The sequence below is a fragment of the Lepus europaeus genome, chromosome 3 (assembly GCF_033115175.1).
Source record: "Lepus europaeus isolate LE1 chromosome 3, mLepTim1.pri, whole genome shotgun sequence".
Lineage (NCBI taxonomy): Eukaryota > Metazoa > Chordata > Mammalia > Lagomorpha > Leporidae > Lepus > Lepus europaeus.
In genome coordinates, this window is record NC_084829.1 from 36,857,790 (window position 1) to 36,875,380 (window position 17,591).

The 17,591-nt window shown below is 57.5% G+C and overlaps 1 protein-coding gene across 1 annotated transcript in view; it reads left to right on the plus strand.

Annotated features, from left to right (window-relative positions):
• The window catches only part of PNPLA1 (patatin like phospholipase domain containing 1), a 37,282-nt gene extending 20,275 nt beyond the window's left edge, over window positions 1-17,007 (plus strand). Inside the window, exons 2-8 of the mRNA XM_062187181.1 lie at window positions 5,670-5,902; window positions 7,170-7,235; window positions 8,013-8,222; window positions 8,983-9,043; window positions 13,664-14,278; window positions 15,825-15,978; window positions 16,884-17,007. Coding sequence (XP_062043165.1) covers window positions 5,670-5,902; window positions 7,170-7,235; window positions 8,013-8,222; window positions 8,983-9,043; window positions 13,664-14,278; window positions 15,825-15,978; window positions 16,884-17,007 — 1,463 coding nt within the window. The remainder of the gene's footprint in view (window positions 1-5,669; window positions 5,903-7,169; window positions 7,236-8,012; window positions 8,223-8,982; window positions 9,044-13,663; window positions 14,279-15,824; window positions 15,979-16,883) is intronic.
• Window positions 17,008-17,591: the final 584 nt, after the last annotated feature.

Below are 17,591 nucleotides of genomic sequence, written 5' to 3' on the forward strand. Positions count from 1 at the left end.
GGTCACTTCCCCCTCAGGGGCTCGCTGCCACTGTGAGGATAAACTGAGATTATAGATAGCAAAGACTTTTTTGAGGAAGCTACTGTTGTCACGATAATCATCCTCACCATTATTATTATGGTGGGGCTAGGTTGTCAAGATATACCCACGGGAAGGGTCAGCCTAGGATGCAACCTGCAACCTGGGGCCAGGCAGGAGCGGCAGACTCCCTCGTGCTCCATGCAGGGACTCTGAGAGTTGCCAGGGCTTTCCTGGGAATGCTGGGCTCGCCAGCCCCGGTGCCCCGCCCCTCCACTACCCCCAGGAGCTGCTGCGCCCGGAGTTCCCGGTGCGGAAGGAGCAGGGCCGCCCGTGTCAGTGCCGCGTGGTGATTGGAGGAGCTGGAGGCTGTTGCTAGGCTACCAGTCGGTGGGAGACCAGGCCGGCACATCCCTGGCGACAGATCCATCCCACACGGCAGCGGACCTAATTCCTGCATGCTGGATCCCAGCAGCTTAAACTGTCAGCCTCCAGGGGCCCATCTTTCTAGGACTTGTCATGTAGCAGGAGGCCGTGGGGAGGTGGGGGGAAGAGCTGCTGTTTCACCTGGCTCCTCCTCTCCCTGAGCCTCCGTGTCCCCCTCGACGTCTGCGGTTCCTCTGTGTTCATTATCCACGCATGCATTCGTGTTTATCACAAGCCTATGTGTTCCAGGCTCCATACTGAATGCTAGGGACGAAGGCAGGAACAAGGCAGAGACCATCTTGCCTCCCTCCGAGTGGGGGAACATACGCACTTAAACAAATGAGATAAAAGCGATCCACCTTTCCTCCTCCCTCTCCTTCAGGGTTCTGCCAGCTCCCTCTCTCCTCCGGAGCCTGTTGGCAGGAGAGGCAGCGTGGGGCCAAGCAGATCAGCACTGCGGCCTGGGGGCGCCCTCTCACACAGGCCCTGCCCCTTTACATGCACCTGTGAGCCCACACCTCGGTCAGAAGTCGGGGAGGGACCATGTGCCCTGTTCAGATGAGGAAGCCCGCCCCTGGTCACATAGGGAATTGCTGGCAAAACCGACGTTGGGCGCTTGTTATACGCAGGTGTTTCTGAAACTGTCTGCCTTGTGATGACACAGCAAGGTGGATGCTCTTTTCCTCTTTCTTTCTTTTTTAAGATTTATTTATTTATCTGAAAGTCAGAGTTACACAGTAGAGAGAAGGAGAGGCAGAGAGAGAGGTCTTCTATTCACTGGTTCACTCCCCAGTTGGCCTCGATGGCTGGAGCTGCACCAATCAGAAGCTGGGATACAGGAGCTTCTTCTGGGTCTCCCATGTGGGTGCAGGGGCCCCGGCACTTGGGCCATCCTCCACTGCTTTCCCAGGCCACAGCAGAGAGCTGGATTGGAAGTGGAGCAGCCGGGACTCGAACCAGCACCCATATGGGATGCCGGCGCTGCAGGTGGCGACTTTACCCACTACGCCATAGCGCTGGCTCCTCTTTTGCCTTTTTCTACAGGTGGAATAATAAAAGCTAACAAAGGTCATGGAGTCAGTTCTTGATGATCCAGATAGCATGCGGTACAGCTGGGATTTGAACCTGGCTTTGCAATGGACACAGCCACAGATGAAACTTCCTCTGAGTAGCTTAAGTGGAGAGGTGACTTCCAAATGCCCTTCAAAGTCTCAGTCCCGGCATCCTATTCACTGAGGTTGCTGCTCAGGTTCTTGGCACAATAGGCTCATAAAACGTGGTCAGTTAGCCAGGGTAATCCACATACATAACCCACTTACCTATCCATCCAGGGGCATCTCTGTCTCTCTCGGGTTTTTATTTTCCTTTGTTCACACACAGAGCAAACATTGAGCACTCCCACTAAGTGCTGGGGAGGCTTGGTGGAGGTGGGGAGGGTGGTGGAGGTGGGGAGGGTGGTCCATCTCCTACAGGTGCATTCTCTGAAGAACCTTCTATGGGCAAAGTGCAGCGAGAGCAGAGGAGGGGACCAAAACCTGGCCCCCAGAGAACCTCCCTGAGGCACACGACAGTTTAAGCCTGTGGTGCAATTTTTTTTTTTTTAAGTTTTTATTTATCCTAAAGTCAGAATTACAAAGAGAGGGAGAGACACAGAGAGAGAGAGAGATCTTCTAACCACTGGTTCACTCCCCAGATGGCCACAATGGCCAAGGCTGGGCCAGGTCGAAGCCAGGAACCAGGATCTCCTTCCAGGTCTCCCATGTGGGTGTAGGGGCCCAAGCACTTGAGCCATCCTCCACTGCTTTTCCAGGCCATTGGCAGGGAGCTGGGTCAGAAGTGGAACAGCTGGGACTTGAACCAGCATCTAAGTAGGATGTCACATCATGGGCCATGTGGCTTTACGTGCTGTGCCACAATGCTGGCCCTGTGGTGCCTTTTTTGAGTTCCACCTTGCAGTGGTCACTGTCCCACACAGCCTGGCGGTCTGCATGCCGCTTGGAAGGAGGCCTTTGATGGGAGAAGGTGCTGGGAGAACAGAGATGCGTAAAGAAGGAACTAAATTTATCCCTCCTCGCAAGCCCAGCAGCTGCTGTGCTTGACGCTCGACTGTCTACCAATGAAGACTTGTTTAACCAGAATATTCTCCCGAGGGTGGAGAAAGAGAGAGAAAGGAAGAGAAAGGAGAGAGACAGAGACTCAGAGAGACAGAATCTGCAGGCAAAGATGCACACAGAGACCCGGAGATGCAGACACAACGTCACCCCGTGCTCTGCGGCCCCCGGGACAACAGGGATTGAGTTTTGCACAAGGCCCGGGACTGGGAGGAGTCAGACATCCCCTGCCTCCTCCTTCCCTGGCCACACGATGCTGGTGGAAGCACGGCCCATTTCCAGGGCAGATGTGAGCACCTGGTGGGAATGTCCACACGATTCCCATGATTGTGGCTGCCGCTCTGTCCCGGTTACTCATCACCGCCCTGGAGGCTTGAGAGTCAGCCATAAATGAGTAACACACAAAAGCCACACGTACAGGCAGCATCGCCAGATCCTACACATGCGTGCCTTGGCCCCGGCACTCCCGCTTCTAGGAATCCACTCTAAGAAAAATAGTTAAGGACGTGGGCAAAGAATTTAGAGTGAGTCTTTCCACAGCCACATTCCCTTAAAAAGCAAGCAAGGAAGCACAATTATTGCCCCATCCCTATAGCGGACCTCTAATAAATAATGATGTCCCCTCACCATAATCTCATATTCGACTTTGAAAACTAGCTTGTGAAGGGGGATTTATTGACTGCGAAAGACACTCACATTAGGTGAAAACAGTAAGTCACACATAGTGTATAAAATAGGATTCCCTCTAAGTAAGAATAAAAAGAAAAACTATATAAGGTCTAAAAAAGAAAATACATATATAAAGTCGAAAAAATCAAATGATAACCTTCGGGAGGAAGACAGCTAAGCTTTTTTTTTTTTCTCTTTTTGCTTATCTGCATCTTTAAAAAATTACTTCCTTCACAATGTGCGTGTGTAATAAGAACAGATGTCCTTGCCTCCATCCCCACGGGCCTCCTGGTGGAAGTGCAGGTGCTTCGGGGAGGCTGAATCCAGTGCTCCCCGCCCGAGGCATGGGGAGAGGCCCCTGCCCTTTGCCAGGCTCGGGCTGCTCATTAAGAATTGCAAAAACTCCGTGTCGGTGCTCCAGTTCAACTCCTCTTCCCAGCTGCTCTTGCAGGCGGGACCTTGGTGACCCAATACCTTGGTATTCATTGCTCGGTTGCTTCAGCTCCTGCTAGTAGGCTGGCCGCCACCCTCCCTGGTGGGAAAGCTGACCTGCTGAAACCGCAGGGCCTTCCCGCCTCCCAGGGGCACCTGCCTGCCAGCGGGGTCAGGCTGGGCCCCTCTACACAGATGCAGGTGCAATCCTGAATGCTGGCGAGAAAAGGCCGTCACCATGGCAACCCAGGCTCGCTCAGCCTCTTCAGCCCAGGGCTCAAGTCCAACGCTCAGGGAAAGAAGGTGAGGGCTGGAGCCACAGAAAGGGCTGCCTGGCCCTCTGATGTCAGGCGACGCCCTGAGCTGCTCTCTGCCAGAGTTTCCACGTCTGTACAATGTCCTGAAATGGCTTGTCTCCACCCCACCCCCACCCCGACCAGGACCAGGGCAGAATCATCTGTGAACTGTAAAAATGAGAGGCAGATTGTATTCCACACCAGCTTGCTGGTGTGCGATTGTTGGGCAAATCACATGGCGTGTGGATGGCCTCGGTGGCTGTTTTTAAAGGGAGAGTAAGGCACACAGGGGTCACTTCCCACATATGCAGCAAGGCGCTGTGAGAATTCCAGAACCTCAGAGATGGAGGGCATGCCAGTCCCAACCACCCATGTGGAATCCCTTTAATAAGCCCGGGGCCGGGCGCCTGTCCACCCTCTGCCTGCTTAAACTGCACCCCCTCCTCCCCACGGCGGCTCCCAATGACAGAACTTCCCCATGGCTCCACGACACCAGCTGTAAGAAAGTTCTTCCACACAGGATGTTTTGCAGTCAACGATGTCCATGTCTAAGAATTTACCCATCCTGGCCAGCACCGCGGCTCAATAGGCTAATCCTCCACCTGCGGCGCCAGCACCCCGGGTTCTAGTCCCAGTCGGGGCGCCGGATTCTGTCCCGGTTGCCCCTCTTCCAGGCCAGTTCTCTGCTGTGGCCCGGGAGTGCAGTGGAGGATGGCCCAAGCCCTTGGGCCCTGCACCGGCATGGGAGACCAGGAGAAGCACCTGGCTCCTGGCTTCGGATCAGCACAATGTGCAGCCACGGCAGCCATTGGAGGGTGAACCAACGGCAAAGGAAGACCTTTCTCTCTGTCTCTCTCTCTCACTGTCCACTGTGCCTGTCAAAAAAAAAAAAAAAAAAAAAAGAATTTACCCATCCTTTCCAGAGCCACTTCCACTCCGGAGTTTTCCCAACAGCTTGTGCGGGGCAGAAATTCGCATCGGTCAGCAAGAAGCGGGGTCAGGGGTCAGACCGAAGAAGCTCTTGGCTTAGCATAGTAGAAACGGCGTGGGTTCTGGGGTCACACACCCTAGGTTAAATCTCACCTGCTCCATTCACTTCCAGCATGGCGAGAACTAAGCAAGACAGCTCTTCTTGCTAAGATTACAGCCCAAACCTCCCCGGTGGGCTGCTGGGGGCTTGGGGAAGGCCTAGGCGCTATGCCCTGCTCAGCCCCCTCCCTGAGCTGCTCATCTGCCCGCCACGGCTCTGGCACCTGTGAGCCCTTACATGCTCCGATGCCAAGGTCACCTTCCTCTTGGGCCGACACCGGGGCCATAAAGGAAAGATGATGCAACGGCTCCAGGTCAAGGTTCAGCTCCTCCTAAGCCTTGAAGCCAATGCACCCCTCCCCAGGCCCAGACTCTTGGTACGAACCCACAGCTGCATCCGTGTGTGGCAGGAGTCTCACACAGGACCCCGGGAGAATGTGCTCTGGGGGGTGGGCCCTCCAGGCACAGCCACAGGAAGTAGGGGTGGGAAAGTGGCCGTGTCCTGTGTCCACTGGCGGCCAGGGAGTCTGGATGCCCGGGGCCAGCTGTGCCATCACCCGGCGGGGTCCTCCCAGCCGGTGACTTCCTGTGTCGGTACCCTGCTCTCCTTGGGGGCGGGTGCAGAGTGAGGTGGCAGTCACCGTCGCCCTGGTGGCGCCGACACCCCTGCCGTCTGCCTGTTCCGCAGATGAGTACCTCCGAGTCCTCAACGTGGGCGTGGCCGAGGTGAAGAAGTCCTTCCTGGGGCCGCTGTCCCCGTCCTGCAAGATGGTGCAAATGATGAGGCAGTTCCTGTACCGCGTGCTGCCCGAGGACTCCTACAAGGCGGCCACTGGGAGGCTGCACGTGAGCCTCACCCGCTTCACAGACGGAGAGAGCGTGGTCGTCTCGGAGTACACGTCCAAGGAGGAGCTCATTGAGGCGAGGGGGCTGGGCTAGGGCGGGCAGGAGGGGGTGCAGGCTGGCAGCGGGGCTTGGGGGCCACCCCTGTTCTGTCTCCACAGCTCCCGGGTGGACTGCAGGCTGCCCCTCAGCCTCCTTCGTGCCCACAGTCTCCTTGTGCTGGGTAGACCAGGAGGGCTCACAGAAACTTGGGAGGAGTCAGAGGCGGCCGCCATCCTCACACTTCAGCCCCTCCCTCCACTCTGTCCTGCTGGCCTCTGGACCAGTCCTGGAGCTCTCAGGGGCCCGGGGTCGCTCACAGGGGTCCCACAGCTCCTGGAGAGCCCCCGAGCCTGGGCAGCAATGGCTGCTCCCCACCCCCTCCCCCGGCCCTGAATTACTCCCAGTCTGTGGCAGGGTGAGGGGAGAGGGCCCCCGGCCCTGACAAAGGCCTGGATGATCCTGCCCAGCCAGTCTGTGCACAGCTGGAAGCTTGAGCCACAGGTCACTGTCGCTGCCGGGGTGGGTCTACTTCTTCCAGGACACAGGGGTTAAGCTGCATGGCCTCCATCCCTGCTTCCAGTCTCCTCCCCGCCCCCAAACAGGGCTTTGCCCCATCCTCACAGCCCCTGTGTGGGGCCTGAGCAGGCAGCAGACATGCCCTCATGGACCCTTCCTCTCCTCCCACCTCCTGCCCGCCTCGGTTTATTAGCTCCCAGTTCTTCACCATCCACCTCCTCCCGCCCACCCCATGTTGCCACTCCACTTCCACTGCTCCCTCCCATCAGGGCAGCCACAGCAAACCCTACCCAAACTGGACCAGGCCGTCTGCACCTGCTGTGCCCTCGGCCAGGGTCCCCTCCCCCCTTCCCATCCTACTTCCTCTGCCTGACTCCTGCCCTGGGACCTCCTGTATCACTGCCCCCCCTGCTGCCCTGCACCCTCCTTTGGGGTCACAATGCCCATGCTCTCCTGCACCTCCAAAGCACCTGCCACCCTCTGTACTGACACCCACTGCTTCTCACCCTCCTTCATGTCCAGAGCCTGCCCGGGACAGATCCCAAGAATGGTTGCTGGATCACTCTGGATTTGCAGGAATTAGAGGTCTGAAGGGACCGTGGGATACTGAGGCCCTCTCTCTCCTCAAAGCTGGGGCCTCAGACCCAGATGGATTGCATAGTTACCAAGCGCCCACCTAGTTAGGGCCAGCTCCCAAACTAGACTTGGGACACTGCTTCCAGGCGAAGGCCTGGGCTGGTGGCTGGGCTCGGGGCCGGCAGTCTCAGTCTTGCTCTGTCTCCCACAGGCCTTGTACTGCAGCTGCTTTGTCCCCGTGTACTGCGGCTTCATCCCCCCGACTTACCGCGGCGTGGTGAGTGCTGGGGGAGGGAGACAAGCCGGGGCCAGGACCACCTGGGGATCCCCAGGACCCACATCCGGGACAGTGGAGGGGAGGGATTGGGAAGTTGCATGCTTGTCTACTCAGAATTCCCACTGTGGGTGGACTTCCGGGGCTGTTGGATGAACGCCCCTTCCCCCGGGGGCTGGGCTTCTCTGAACCCATTACTGAGCCTGGAAATCAAGGCTGCACAAGCGCACAAGGTTTTTCAGACTGAATGCCAAGAGCAGAACAGAAACCCTGGGCTTAGACCAGCGCCACCGGAACATTGCTGTGCCCTTGAACTCCTGGGGGTCTGGTGTAGTACTGCAGACCCGAGCCAGGGGATCCTGGGGTATCTGAGATTCCAGGCCACCAGACCACCTCTCACCCTGGCGTGGGGAGGGGTGCACATGCGCTGGTCCCCAGGCCATACTCAGCCCGGCTGCCCTAGCCCATGCCCCTCCTTGTTTTCCACCTAGAGGAGATAAGCTCCAGCGAGGAGAATTTGGGTGGAAGACGGAGCCCCTGTTGCGCATGAGCTGGGTCCGTGGCGGCTGAGCAGGGGCCTGGGTACCACCTCCCACCTTACCTGCAGCGGCCCTCCACCCCCACCCCAGGGCCTGAGGGTCCCCGTCTGGGCACCATGACCTGGCTGAGGGGGCAGAGTGAGCACAGAGCAGGGAGGGCCTCCGGTGCACACTGGCCCCCGGGGGCCGCGGCCTGCAGGCTCTCAGGGACCTCAGCGGACACGCCCCGCTCGGCCCACAGAGGTACATCGACGGCGGCTTCACCGACATGCAGCCCTGCTCCTTCTGGACGGACTCCATCACCATCTCCACCTTCAGCGGGCAGCAGGACATCTGTCCCCGCGACTGCCCCGCCATCTTCAACGACTTCCGCCTGTTCAACTACTCCTTCCAGTTCTCCCTGGAGAACCTCGCCCGGATGACCCACGCGCTCTTCCCGCCCGACCTGGTGGTGAGAGTGGGGGGTTGCGGGCGGGGGTGGGGTTGGAGGGGCGTAGGCGGGGGGCGGGGCCGATCTCCCTCCACGCCCCTCCCCTCACCCGGCCCTCCCTGCTCCGGCTCCCCAGCACCATAAAATGGTGTGCTGGCGGAATGCCTCCACTCTGACAGCCGATGCATCAGGCCATGGCACAGGGGCTGAACCCAGCTTGTGGCTTGGTTTTGTGCAGGCTGGAGCTAACAGTGGGTTTTCCATTTTTAAACAGTTGTTAAAAAAAAAAAAAAAGGTCAGAGATTACATGTGGCCAGCAAAGCCCCAAATATTTACTCTCTGGCCCTTTTACGGGCCCCTTCCACTGGCCCTTCCACGGGCAATATCTCATGTGATCCAGCAGCTGCCACTGCCATACACCCTGTGACTATGCCCATTTTACAGATGATGTTGAGGCGCTGAGAGGTTACAACCAGTAGGTGGCAGCACTAGGATTTGAACCCAGACTCCAAACTCTGCTACTCGTTTGGCCCAAATGTGTCTTCTCTGGTTCCACCATAAACATCTCACCCTCCCACGGTGGTGATCACCGTGCATGATGTCACACGCTAACGCAGCCTTCCTGGGACACGGGAGCAGAAATGGTCCCCAGCCCTTCTGGGCAGATAGTGAGGGCTGGGACACTGTGGGTTGGGAGAGCCTCATCAGAGTTCAAGAGCTGCCCTGGTGGGGAGGGGGCTGCGGCTCTCGGTTAAACTTTCCCGGTGTCCCCTACCCCCAGATCCTGCACGACTACTACTACCGAGGGTATGACGACGCGGTTTTATACCTGAGGCGGCTGAGTGAGTACCCCTGGGGACCCTGGGAGGGGGAGGGCAGGAAGTGGAAGGGCCCAGTGTTGGGGGGCTGCCCCCCAGATTTGCCACCCGAAGAGCTGGACATGGGGGTGGGCACCTGGCGGCCTGCATTGTCGCAGGCAGGCCACGGAGGGCAGAAATTAGGATGTCCGTGGAGAGGGGGCTTTTGGAGGTGGGCCAGCGTGCAGGGCATCGCATGCACATATCTGTGTTTTAAAGCCATGTTTAGGAAGTACCTAGTTCAGAGCCCCCTGGTGAAGTCCATTCTGTGCCATCCCGTTCTCCTCCCTTGTAGTCTCTCTCTAATAAGACCGTGTTATTGATGTAGAACGACATGTGATTAGTTTGTATTTGCATAAGACTTTGAGTGACGTACAATTCAGCCAGCTAGAGGAGGGGACTCCTTGCCCAGTGCTGGGTCAGCAGGTGGGCGTTGCCCAGCGTCCCCTCTGTGCCCCATGGCAGGGGAGGGAGAGAGGGAGGGCTTTGACGGCACATGCCACGAGCTCTGGGCCACAGAGGCCAGGGCCACAGAGGCCAGGGCCACAGCTTGGTTAAAAGAAATGAAAAAAAAAAAATCAGTTTTCCATATTTAGAATTTTAATTCCGTCGGACTGCCGGGGCGGCGGGTGTTTGGCTGAGGTTGTGTGGCACGCTGTTTCCCACGTGGCACGTCGTTTCCCATGCGGCCACGCGGACGGGTGCCCTTCCTGGCAGTTCTGCAGAATTCCATCGCGGCCGCCCATCAATCCCAGCCTGCCCGCTGCTTTGTGTTTCCCATGTTTGCTTGTCTGAGTGAGGCTGGGGTGACTGCTTGGTGCTCGCAGTGTTAGCAGCCACTTTGGGGGCGAGGGTAGGAGTGGAGTGAGATTCTCTCCCTAGGACAGGTTCACACATGACTTCAAAATCGCTTCCTGCTTCCCCCAGCTCCCTGGTCCCACTCCTTGACTTTTCTCCTGGGCCCTTTCTCCCAGGCTCCCCATCTCCCTGAGCTGTGTGACCTTGGGGAAGTCACTTCACCTCTCTGAGCCCTGGCTTCCTAGTGATTAAATAAGGACTGGCTCCTAACACTGACTAACCCTGTGAGCTCGGGCAGGAAGTTAACTTGCTGGGGCTTCGGTTTCCTGATCCGTAGAAGGGGCTCATCGTGCACCTGCCTCACTGCTTCCTGAAGAAGATTAAAGCGCAAAGCCTTGGTGCAGTGCGCTAGCAAACAGTGGCCCTTCTGGGGAGTGCCGGCCTGCTGCGCCTAGCCCACCACCCCTCCGACCCCAGACCCCAGACCCCAGACCCCAGCACGTACCTGTCGGCATGACAGAGCCCTCCCAATGCTGGAATCTCCCCCACCCCCGACAGCCACTGGGGTGGAAGCTGTAGGAACCCAGCCCCAAGTGTCTAGCAGGTGGACCTCCTGAGTGGAGCACTAGGACCGGGGTTCCTTTTGGCCATTGGCTGGGTGTTAGGAAAAGAGTTGCGGATTGGTGTCTCCTCACACGGGGCTCCGTACATGTTAGGAAAAGAGGTGCAGAACAGAGAGGAGGCCGTGTACGAATTTACTGCCAGGCTGAATTTACTCAGAGGAAATAAATCCGGAGAGGTGGGTGACCAACTGCCCGTGTGCGCGCTGATGGAGCACCAGGGACCGGGCCTTTTTATATTTTAGGAGGGCTGGGGCTGGGGCTGGGGCTGGGGCTGGGGGTAGGGGGCAGCAGGCAGAGGGGAATTCCTGGAACTGGTCTTTCAGGTGGCCGTGGGGGCGGGGTAGGAAGGCAATAGGGTGTGGGACCCAACTGAGAGTCAAGGGCAAGAAATACATTCCAATGTTTATCTCTTCTGGGCAATGAGCAAGAGTGACTGAGGCTCTCGTCTTTGTTCTGTCACTGGGAAGCCTCCCCTTCCTCCTCACAGGTGGGGTGGACTCTGCAGGACCCCCTGACCTGGGACTTGGGGCGGGCGTCCATTCCCTGGCCCGGGAAGCCCCTCTACACCTGGGGGCCTCCCCACCGGTCCCACTGTCTCCCCTGGCTCTCCTCTGGAACGTTTTCCTCTAGCGGCAGGTCCTGGGGAGAGGTACAGAGTGGGGTTAAAGGTCACTCATCCCAGCAGGGGGCAGCGCAGCCTGAGCCCTCTCCCCGTCCCCCACAGCACACGGAGTGGGTGGCCGCCCTAAGCCCAAGCCTCGTGGTGGCAGCTGCTCCCGCTGTTGGTCCTTTCTCTCCAGCACAGCCCTCAGTGCCGGCCTCACCCTCACCACGCAGACACTCGGAGGCTTGGGGGATGGAGTTTTTCTCCCTGCACCAGACAGGAGCAGGAAGCCCCACCCCGAGAGAGGTTTCCTCCCGCAGGGATCTCCTGCACCTCACTACTCCTGCCACCCTCCCGGCCGTCCCTGACAGCGGGAAGGGCACTGCGCGCAGAGGTGCCTGAAAATCCACATTCCCCACGCTGCTGCTCCGGGAGCCAGGGCGCTGGGGGAGGCTGCAGCATCAAGCATCTAAAGCATCCTCTGACACCGGGTGTGCCCAGCCACGCCTGCCTTCCACCCTCCCGCCCTGGGCAGACAGCCTGTCGCCCCCTCCCACCCCCTGTCCCCTGTTCCCAGGCAACACTGACCTGCTCCCCTTTGTCCTCATAAATTAACTTACATTCTCTAGAGTTTTTGCTAAGTAGACTCTTTTTTTGTAGCAAGGATTATTTCCCTCTTTTTTTTTTTTAAAGATTTATTTTATTTATTTGAAAGACAGTTACAGAGAGAGGTGGAGACAGAGAGAGCGCGAGGTCTTCCATCTGCAGGTTCACTCCCCAAATGAGCCAATCTGAAGCCAGGAGCCAGGAGCTTCTTCTGGGTCTCCCACAGGGGTGCAGGAGCCCAAGCACTTGGCCATCTTCTACTGCTTTCCCAGGCACGTTAGCAGGGAGCTGGATTGGAGGTGGAGCAGCTGGGACTCGAACCAGCACCCATATGGGATGCCAGCGCTTCAGGCCAGGCCTTTAACTCACCAAGCCACAGCACCAGCCCCATTAAGTAGACTCTTAAAGGTACAGACTCTTTGGCTATCTGGTCTCCAACTCCATGTAGCTATGCTGAGGCTGGTCCAGGCTGTTGTGTGTAGAACTTGTCCGTGCCCTTGCACTTCCATCCCGCTGAGGGAGCAGCCGCAGCTCATGTAGCCGCGCACCTGTGCCTGGCCACACAGGCTACCTCCGGACTGGGGCTATGACTGGTAAAGCTGTCGAGAGCACTCACGACTTAGGTCCGTGTAGGCACATGTGCTGTCCTTTCTCTTGGATAAATAGAACCCGCTGACCGTGTTGTATGGGACGTGTGTGTTCCACACACTGAAACAACCAGTACATATGTCAGTTGTGTATCACATGAAGGTTACCAGCGCAGCCATCTGTAAGTGGGCAGCTCCCTGGTGTTCTCTCTACCGGTGTTACTGTGCCACCAACCTCTAGCACTCTCATCTCACAAAACACACTCTACCCATCAACTTCCTCCTCCTCCTCCTCCTCCTCCTCCTCCTCCTCCGGCCCCTGACAACCAGCATTCCGCTTCCTATTTCTGTGAGTGTCACTGCTTCGGATACCTTGTATCGGTGGAATCACACACCATTGGCTCCGGTTGTGGATGGCTCCTGTCACTTAGCAGAGCATCCTCAGGGCCCACCAGGGCCGGGCCTTGTCGTGTGGCTGGATTGCCCTCCTTCGAAGGCTGACCAGGATTCCCCACATGCAGATGCCTCATCGCCTTTCTCCATTCGCTGGCGCCTTGGGGGCGTCCACCTTTTGGCTATTGTAAATAACGGCTGTGGCTGCGGTGACCCTGGGGGTGTAACTATCTCTTTGAGAGCCTCTTTTCAATTCTTTTGGACCTACAGCCAGAATGTATGTTTGACTTTTTAAGAAACTGGCAGGTTGCTTGTGCCATCCACACGCCCACTAGCAGCGGATGCTGGTTCCAGTGTCTCCAGATTCTCACCAGCACGTGCTATGATTGGCTGTCTCCTCCCAGCCACTCTTGCAGGCATGTGGTGGTTTTAGCTTGCATTTCCCTAGCGATCGATGGTGTTGAGCCCCTTTGCCGGTGGTCGCTCTCTGTCATCTTTGGCGACGTGTCCCGTCAAGTCTCTCGCCCATGTCTCACCCACCCTCCCCAAACCTTTAACATGACACTAGTTCTACATTCCCAGGGGAGTTGCGGAACAACACAGGGAGTTCCTGTGTGCTCCACGCCCACTTCTCCCTATCGCTGGTGTCTCAGTGGGTCAGGGGTTGTAGGGCGGCACAGGTGTAACGCGGCACACAGGATGGTGCATCTGTGACATTGATGATGACACTGCTGATGACTGAGGGCCATCGTTCATTGGCTGGAATTCTCTAGATTACTTGTGCAGACAATGCCAGCCTCCCCCACGGCACGCTCCAAGAGTACAAGAAACATCACAGTCATTTTTCCTCGCTGTTAATTCAAGTAAAGAAAGGCCACTAAAAAGCACCAGTCTTGTTTATGAAAGTCGCTGGGGAATCCATGTCTTAGCAAGTGCCGAGCTGGTGCCAGGAGCCAGCAAGGCCACCTGTGACCCCTGCAATTGTCTTTCCTAGATGCTGCCTACCTCAGTTCTCCCTCCAAGAGAGTGATTTTTCCCCGGGTGGAGGTATACTGCCAGATCGAACTTGCCCTTGGCAATGAGTGTCCCGAACGCAGTCAGCTGGACCTCCAAACACAGCAGGTCCATCTGGAGGAACCCGTACATCACACACAGCAGGCTCCCAAAGGAGACGGGAGGGGTGGCCCCGGCCCGGCCGCGTCCCTACCTCCTCAGACTTCCGAATCCACATGTGGGTGTCCTGTGGAGTCGCCTGTTTCCCCAACCATGTCTTCATTGGAGCAGTCACCTGCATCCCCGCTGGTCTCATCACTGGCATGTTCTCCAACTGACTTGCGTCCCGAGCCACCCACGTCACCTCCAGATGTGCACCTGAACCCCAGCTCAGCCCCTGGCTTGTCACCACCCAGGCTGCTACCTATGTCACCTCAGAGGCAGGTCCACGTGCCTGGATCACCACTCAGACCCCCTCCCTCCCAGTCACCCACATCACCCTGGCCAGCCCCAGGGCCCCCGGCTGTGGGACCATCTCAACCACCGCCCCGCGATTCCTCTCCAGCACCACCTGCACAGCCAGCTGTGGAGGAACTGGGACCAGAGCAGCCCCCAGGTAGGCCGTCTTCTGGGTTCTCCCAGCGTGCCCCTTCTGGAGTCCCCTAGTCTAGCATCGTGCGGACCCTTGTTGCTTTAGAGGAATGGAACGAAGCTAGCTGGTAGCTCTCGCCGCTCTGCCTGCTATAAGAAAGGGCACCACAAGGGGGCAGTACAACTGAGGTTTATTCATCCCTTAGCTCATGCCTAAGTGTGGTCCCCACCAGCAACTGCAGCCTGACTTGCGAACTCGCTAGAATGACAGCTCCCAGGCCCCACCCCAGACTGAATAAAACACAAGCTCTGGGGCTGGGGCCCAGCTGCCCCGGGCCAGCCTCCTGCTGTCACTCACCCACGTTTCAGAGCCGCTGTTGCTGTAGGCTCGCTGTGACAGCCACGGTGCAGGCAATGCTACTCAGACTGGGCCTGCACGCGGGGCATATCTGGCCTGTGTTCTCAGCCCAGGGGGATTTTACTCCAAGGACACGTTTCGCAACAACTGCAGACATTCTTGATTGTCCGTCTCCTGGTGGTGGGTAGAGGCCGGGGATGCTACCAAACATCCTCTAGTGTGCGGGGCAGCTCCCCCCTCCCCATTCCCCAAAAGAGTTATCTGACCCTTGACACCAACAGACGTGAGGCCGAGAAACCTGTGGCAGCCAGCCTGCAGCGGAGCCTCAGCAGCAACACCCCAAGCCACTCCCCAAGCTGGGAGATGGGCAGTCATTTAATGATGCCCTGGGCAGTGCATGGCGGTGGGGATGGGGATTGCCAAAGCCCTGGGGAAATCCACAGAGGACAAGCTGCACTGCACATAGATCTGGGAGCCCTGGGGACACCCAGGAGGCCCCGAATGAAAGTACTGCAGGTGGGGGCATTCGTGGAAAATGAGTGTTATGAAAGGAGACTAGGCAGGATTTCAGCAATTTTTCCCACCCGAATAAGCATGTCTCGCAATTCCAATTTTGAAGTCCCCTCGTGTGTATGCCCATAGTCAGTGACTACTGCTTACTTAAGAGCATGGGTACCGACCTGCCGGTGTTCTCTACTGCAAACAAAGAAAGCAAAAAGTGGGACCCAAAGAGTGCGATGCAGCGTCCAGACCCCTCCTGGGGGTTTTCCCTAGCACACTGCTCTCAGGGAGGGCAGCGTTTGCAATATCACCATCTTGGGCTTCTGCAGACACGGCTTCCCTGGCTCTCTGTCAAATCCAACAACACGACTCTGCCCTGAGTGTGTGAACTGAGAAGCAGAGAGAGAGAGAGAGAGAGAGAAACAGAGAGCTCCTATTCACTGGTTCATTCCCACAGTGCCCACCCAGGCTGAGGCTGCGCTCAGGCTACCATCAGGAGCCAACAGCTAGAATCATGGCCACTTGGGTGCCACCTGCTGGCGGCTGGAATGAGGGGCTGGAGCGGGCGCTGAACCCAGGCACTCTGGCGTGGGCCGCAGGCTGCCCATCCGGCACCTAACTGGCCCCTCTGCTGTTTTTAAATGCTATGCTTGATGTACTGCTGTAATCTCGAATATGCACAAAGTCTCACATCACCTCTTTTCACCTGCAGCTTCCCCCGCCTCTCCTAGTCCCAAAGGCACAGCGCCGCGGGTTCAGCCGAAGGAAACCATCAGCAAGGCACCGTACGTCTCCTCCTCTGGCTGGGGCGAGGTGGCCCAGATCAGCTCAGCCGGCCTGGGAGCCCTGGACTGCTTCCCCAGTTTGTGCGATGAAGTCCACCTTGTGACATCTCACAAGCCATGGGGTGGGAAGGAGCCTGCTGGGGTGACATCTCGTTCTCAGGCTCCCTCCCGTGCATGCTGGGAAGGCACCTCTGAGTGCAGTGGGAGAGTGTGCGTGCTTGCCCAGTCTCGCTCTGTGGGGCTGGGGGGCTGCCTGCTTCCTGGCCTGCGGTAGCTCCTGCCTGCCAGGTTAAGGGACCCTGTGGAAGACCTTGCTTCATCCGAGTCCATTTCTGCTAGCAGGGCAAGGGGCTGGTGGTCCCACACTCTCAGCCCCAGAAAACCACCGCTCTGATGCCCATCCGTTGTCTGGCTGTGTGATGTATATCCATGGTCATCTTTGCAGGAATACGAGCGGCCTGAGGATGGCTATTTCTTTCAAGTTCCCTGGCTCACTCGCAGGCTGGAGGCTGTTGGGTTAGCAGTGGAAGGCGCCAGCAGAGATCAGAGCACGGGTCACCGGCTTGTCTCCCCCCTTCCATGCTTTGCCACACTGTGGCACCAGGAGGGCAGGGCTGGGGGCAGTCCCACACCGGGGACCTACACTCCAGCTCATATCAAAATTATTAAAATGTGCCCCTTTCCACATGAGCTCCGATTTGAACGACAAAACTTTTTTGCAAGAGTTTGTATGAAGTTGATGCTTTTTTTGTTCACACGATTTGAGCTTTTTTGCATTTTTGTACATGTGACTGTGAGTTTCAGCTCCTACCTGGCGTGATGTTACTAAGATCGATTATCCACTGATTACCAAACAAGCCCACATAGTGGGGGAGCACGGACCCCAGCCAGGGCCGAGCACCGCGGTATCTGCCTTCTGGGCAGGAGCAGGGCCCTGATCCTGAGGACAGAGGACCGGCCAGTAACAAAGCTTCCTCCCTCCCCAGGGACCGCCCTGCCGGGGACTCCTGCTGGGTGACCAAGGTATTCAAGAAGAGCAAACCAAAGACAAGCAGCCCCAGAAGAGGCTTCCCAAGACCTCCCAAAAAGCCGAGCGGCGGCGTGCAGTGAGCATGACCTTCTGGGAGAAGAGGGGTTGGCAGGGAGGCTCCCAGGAGAATAAGGGGTGCCACGAAGGAGGGAGCTTGGGCTTTGGAGCCAGACACACGCGTGGCCGGGGCACCTGGTCTCTCCGAGCCGTCGTTTCCTGATCTGTAAAGTGGGGATGATCCCAGTTCGGGAGGTTGGGAGAGGTGAATGCCACTGACTACACGAATTGGTTCTCAGCACAGGCTGTATCGTAGCACTCAGTAGTTAGCGAGTCTAATGGTTCTCTTGCGACTTGGCCAGCTACCTCAGCCTCTGAGTAGCCACTACTTAAAAGCTACACTAGTGGGACGGGTGTTTGGCCAGGAGGGTAAGAGGACCTGGGCTCCAGCTCTTGGTTCCAGCCCCCTGATGATGTGCACTTTGGGAGGCAGAGATCAAGTAGTTTCCATTACTGCTGCTCCCGTGGGAGAGGTGGGTTTCCCACCCCCAGCTTCAGCACCCTGGCCTTCGCAGGGTTTGGGAGAATGAACCAGAGGATGGGACAACTCAAGCTCGCTCGCTCTCTCTCTTTCTCTGTCTCCCCTCTCAAATAAAAAACTAAAACC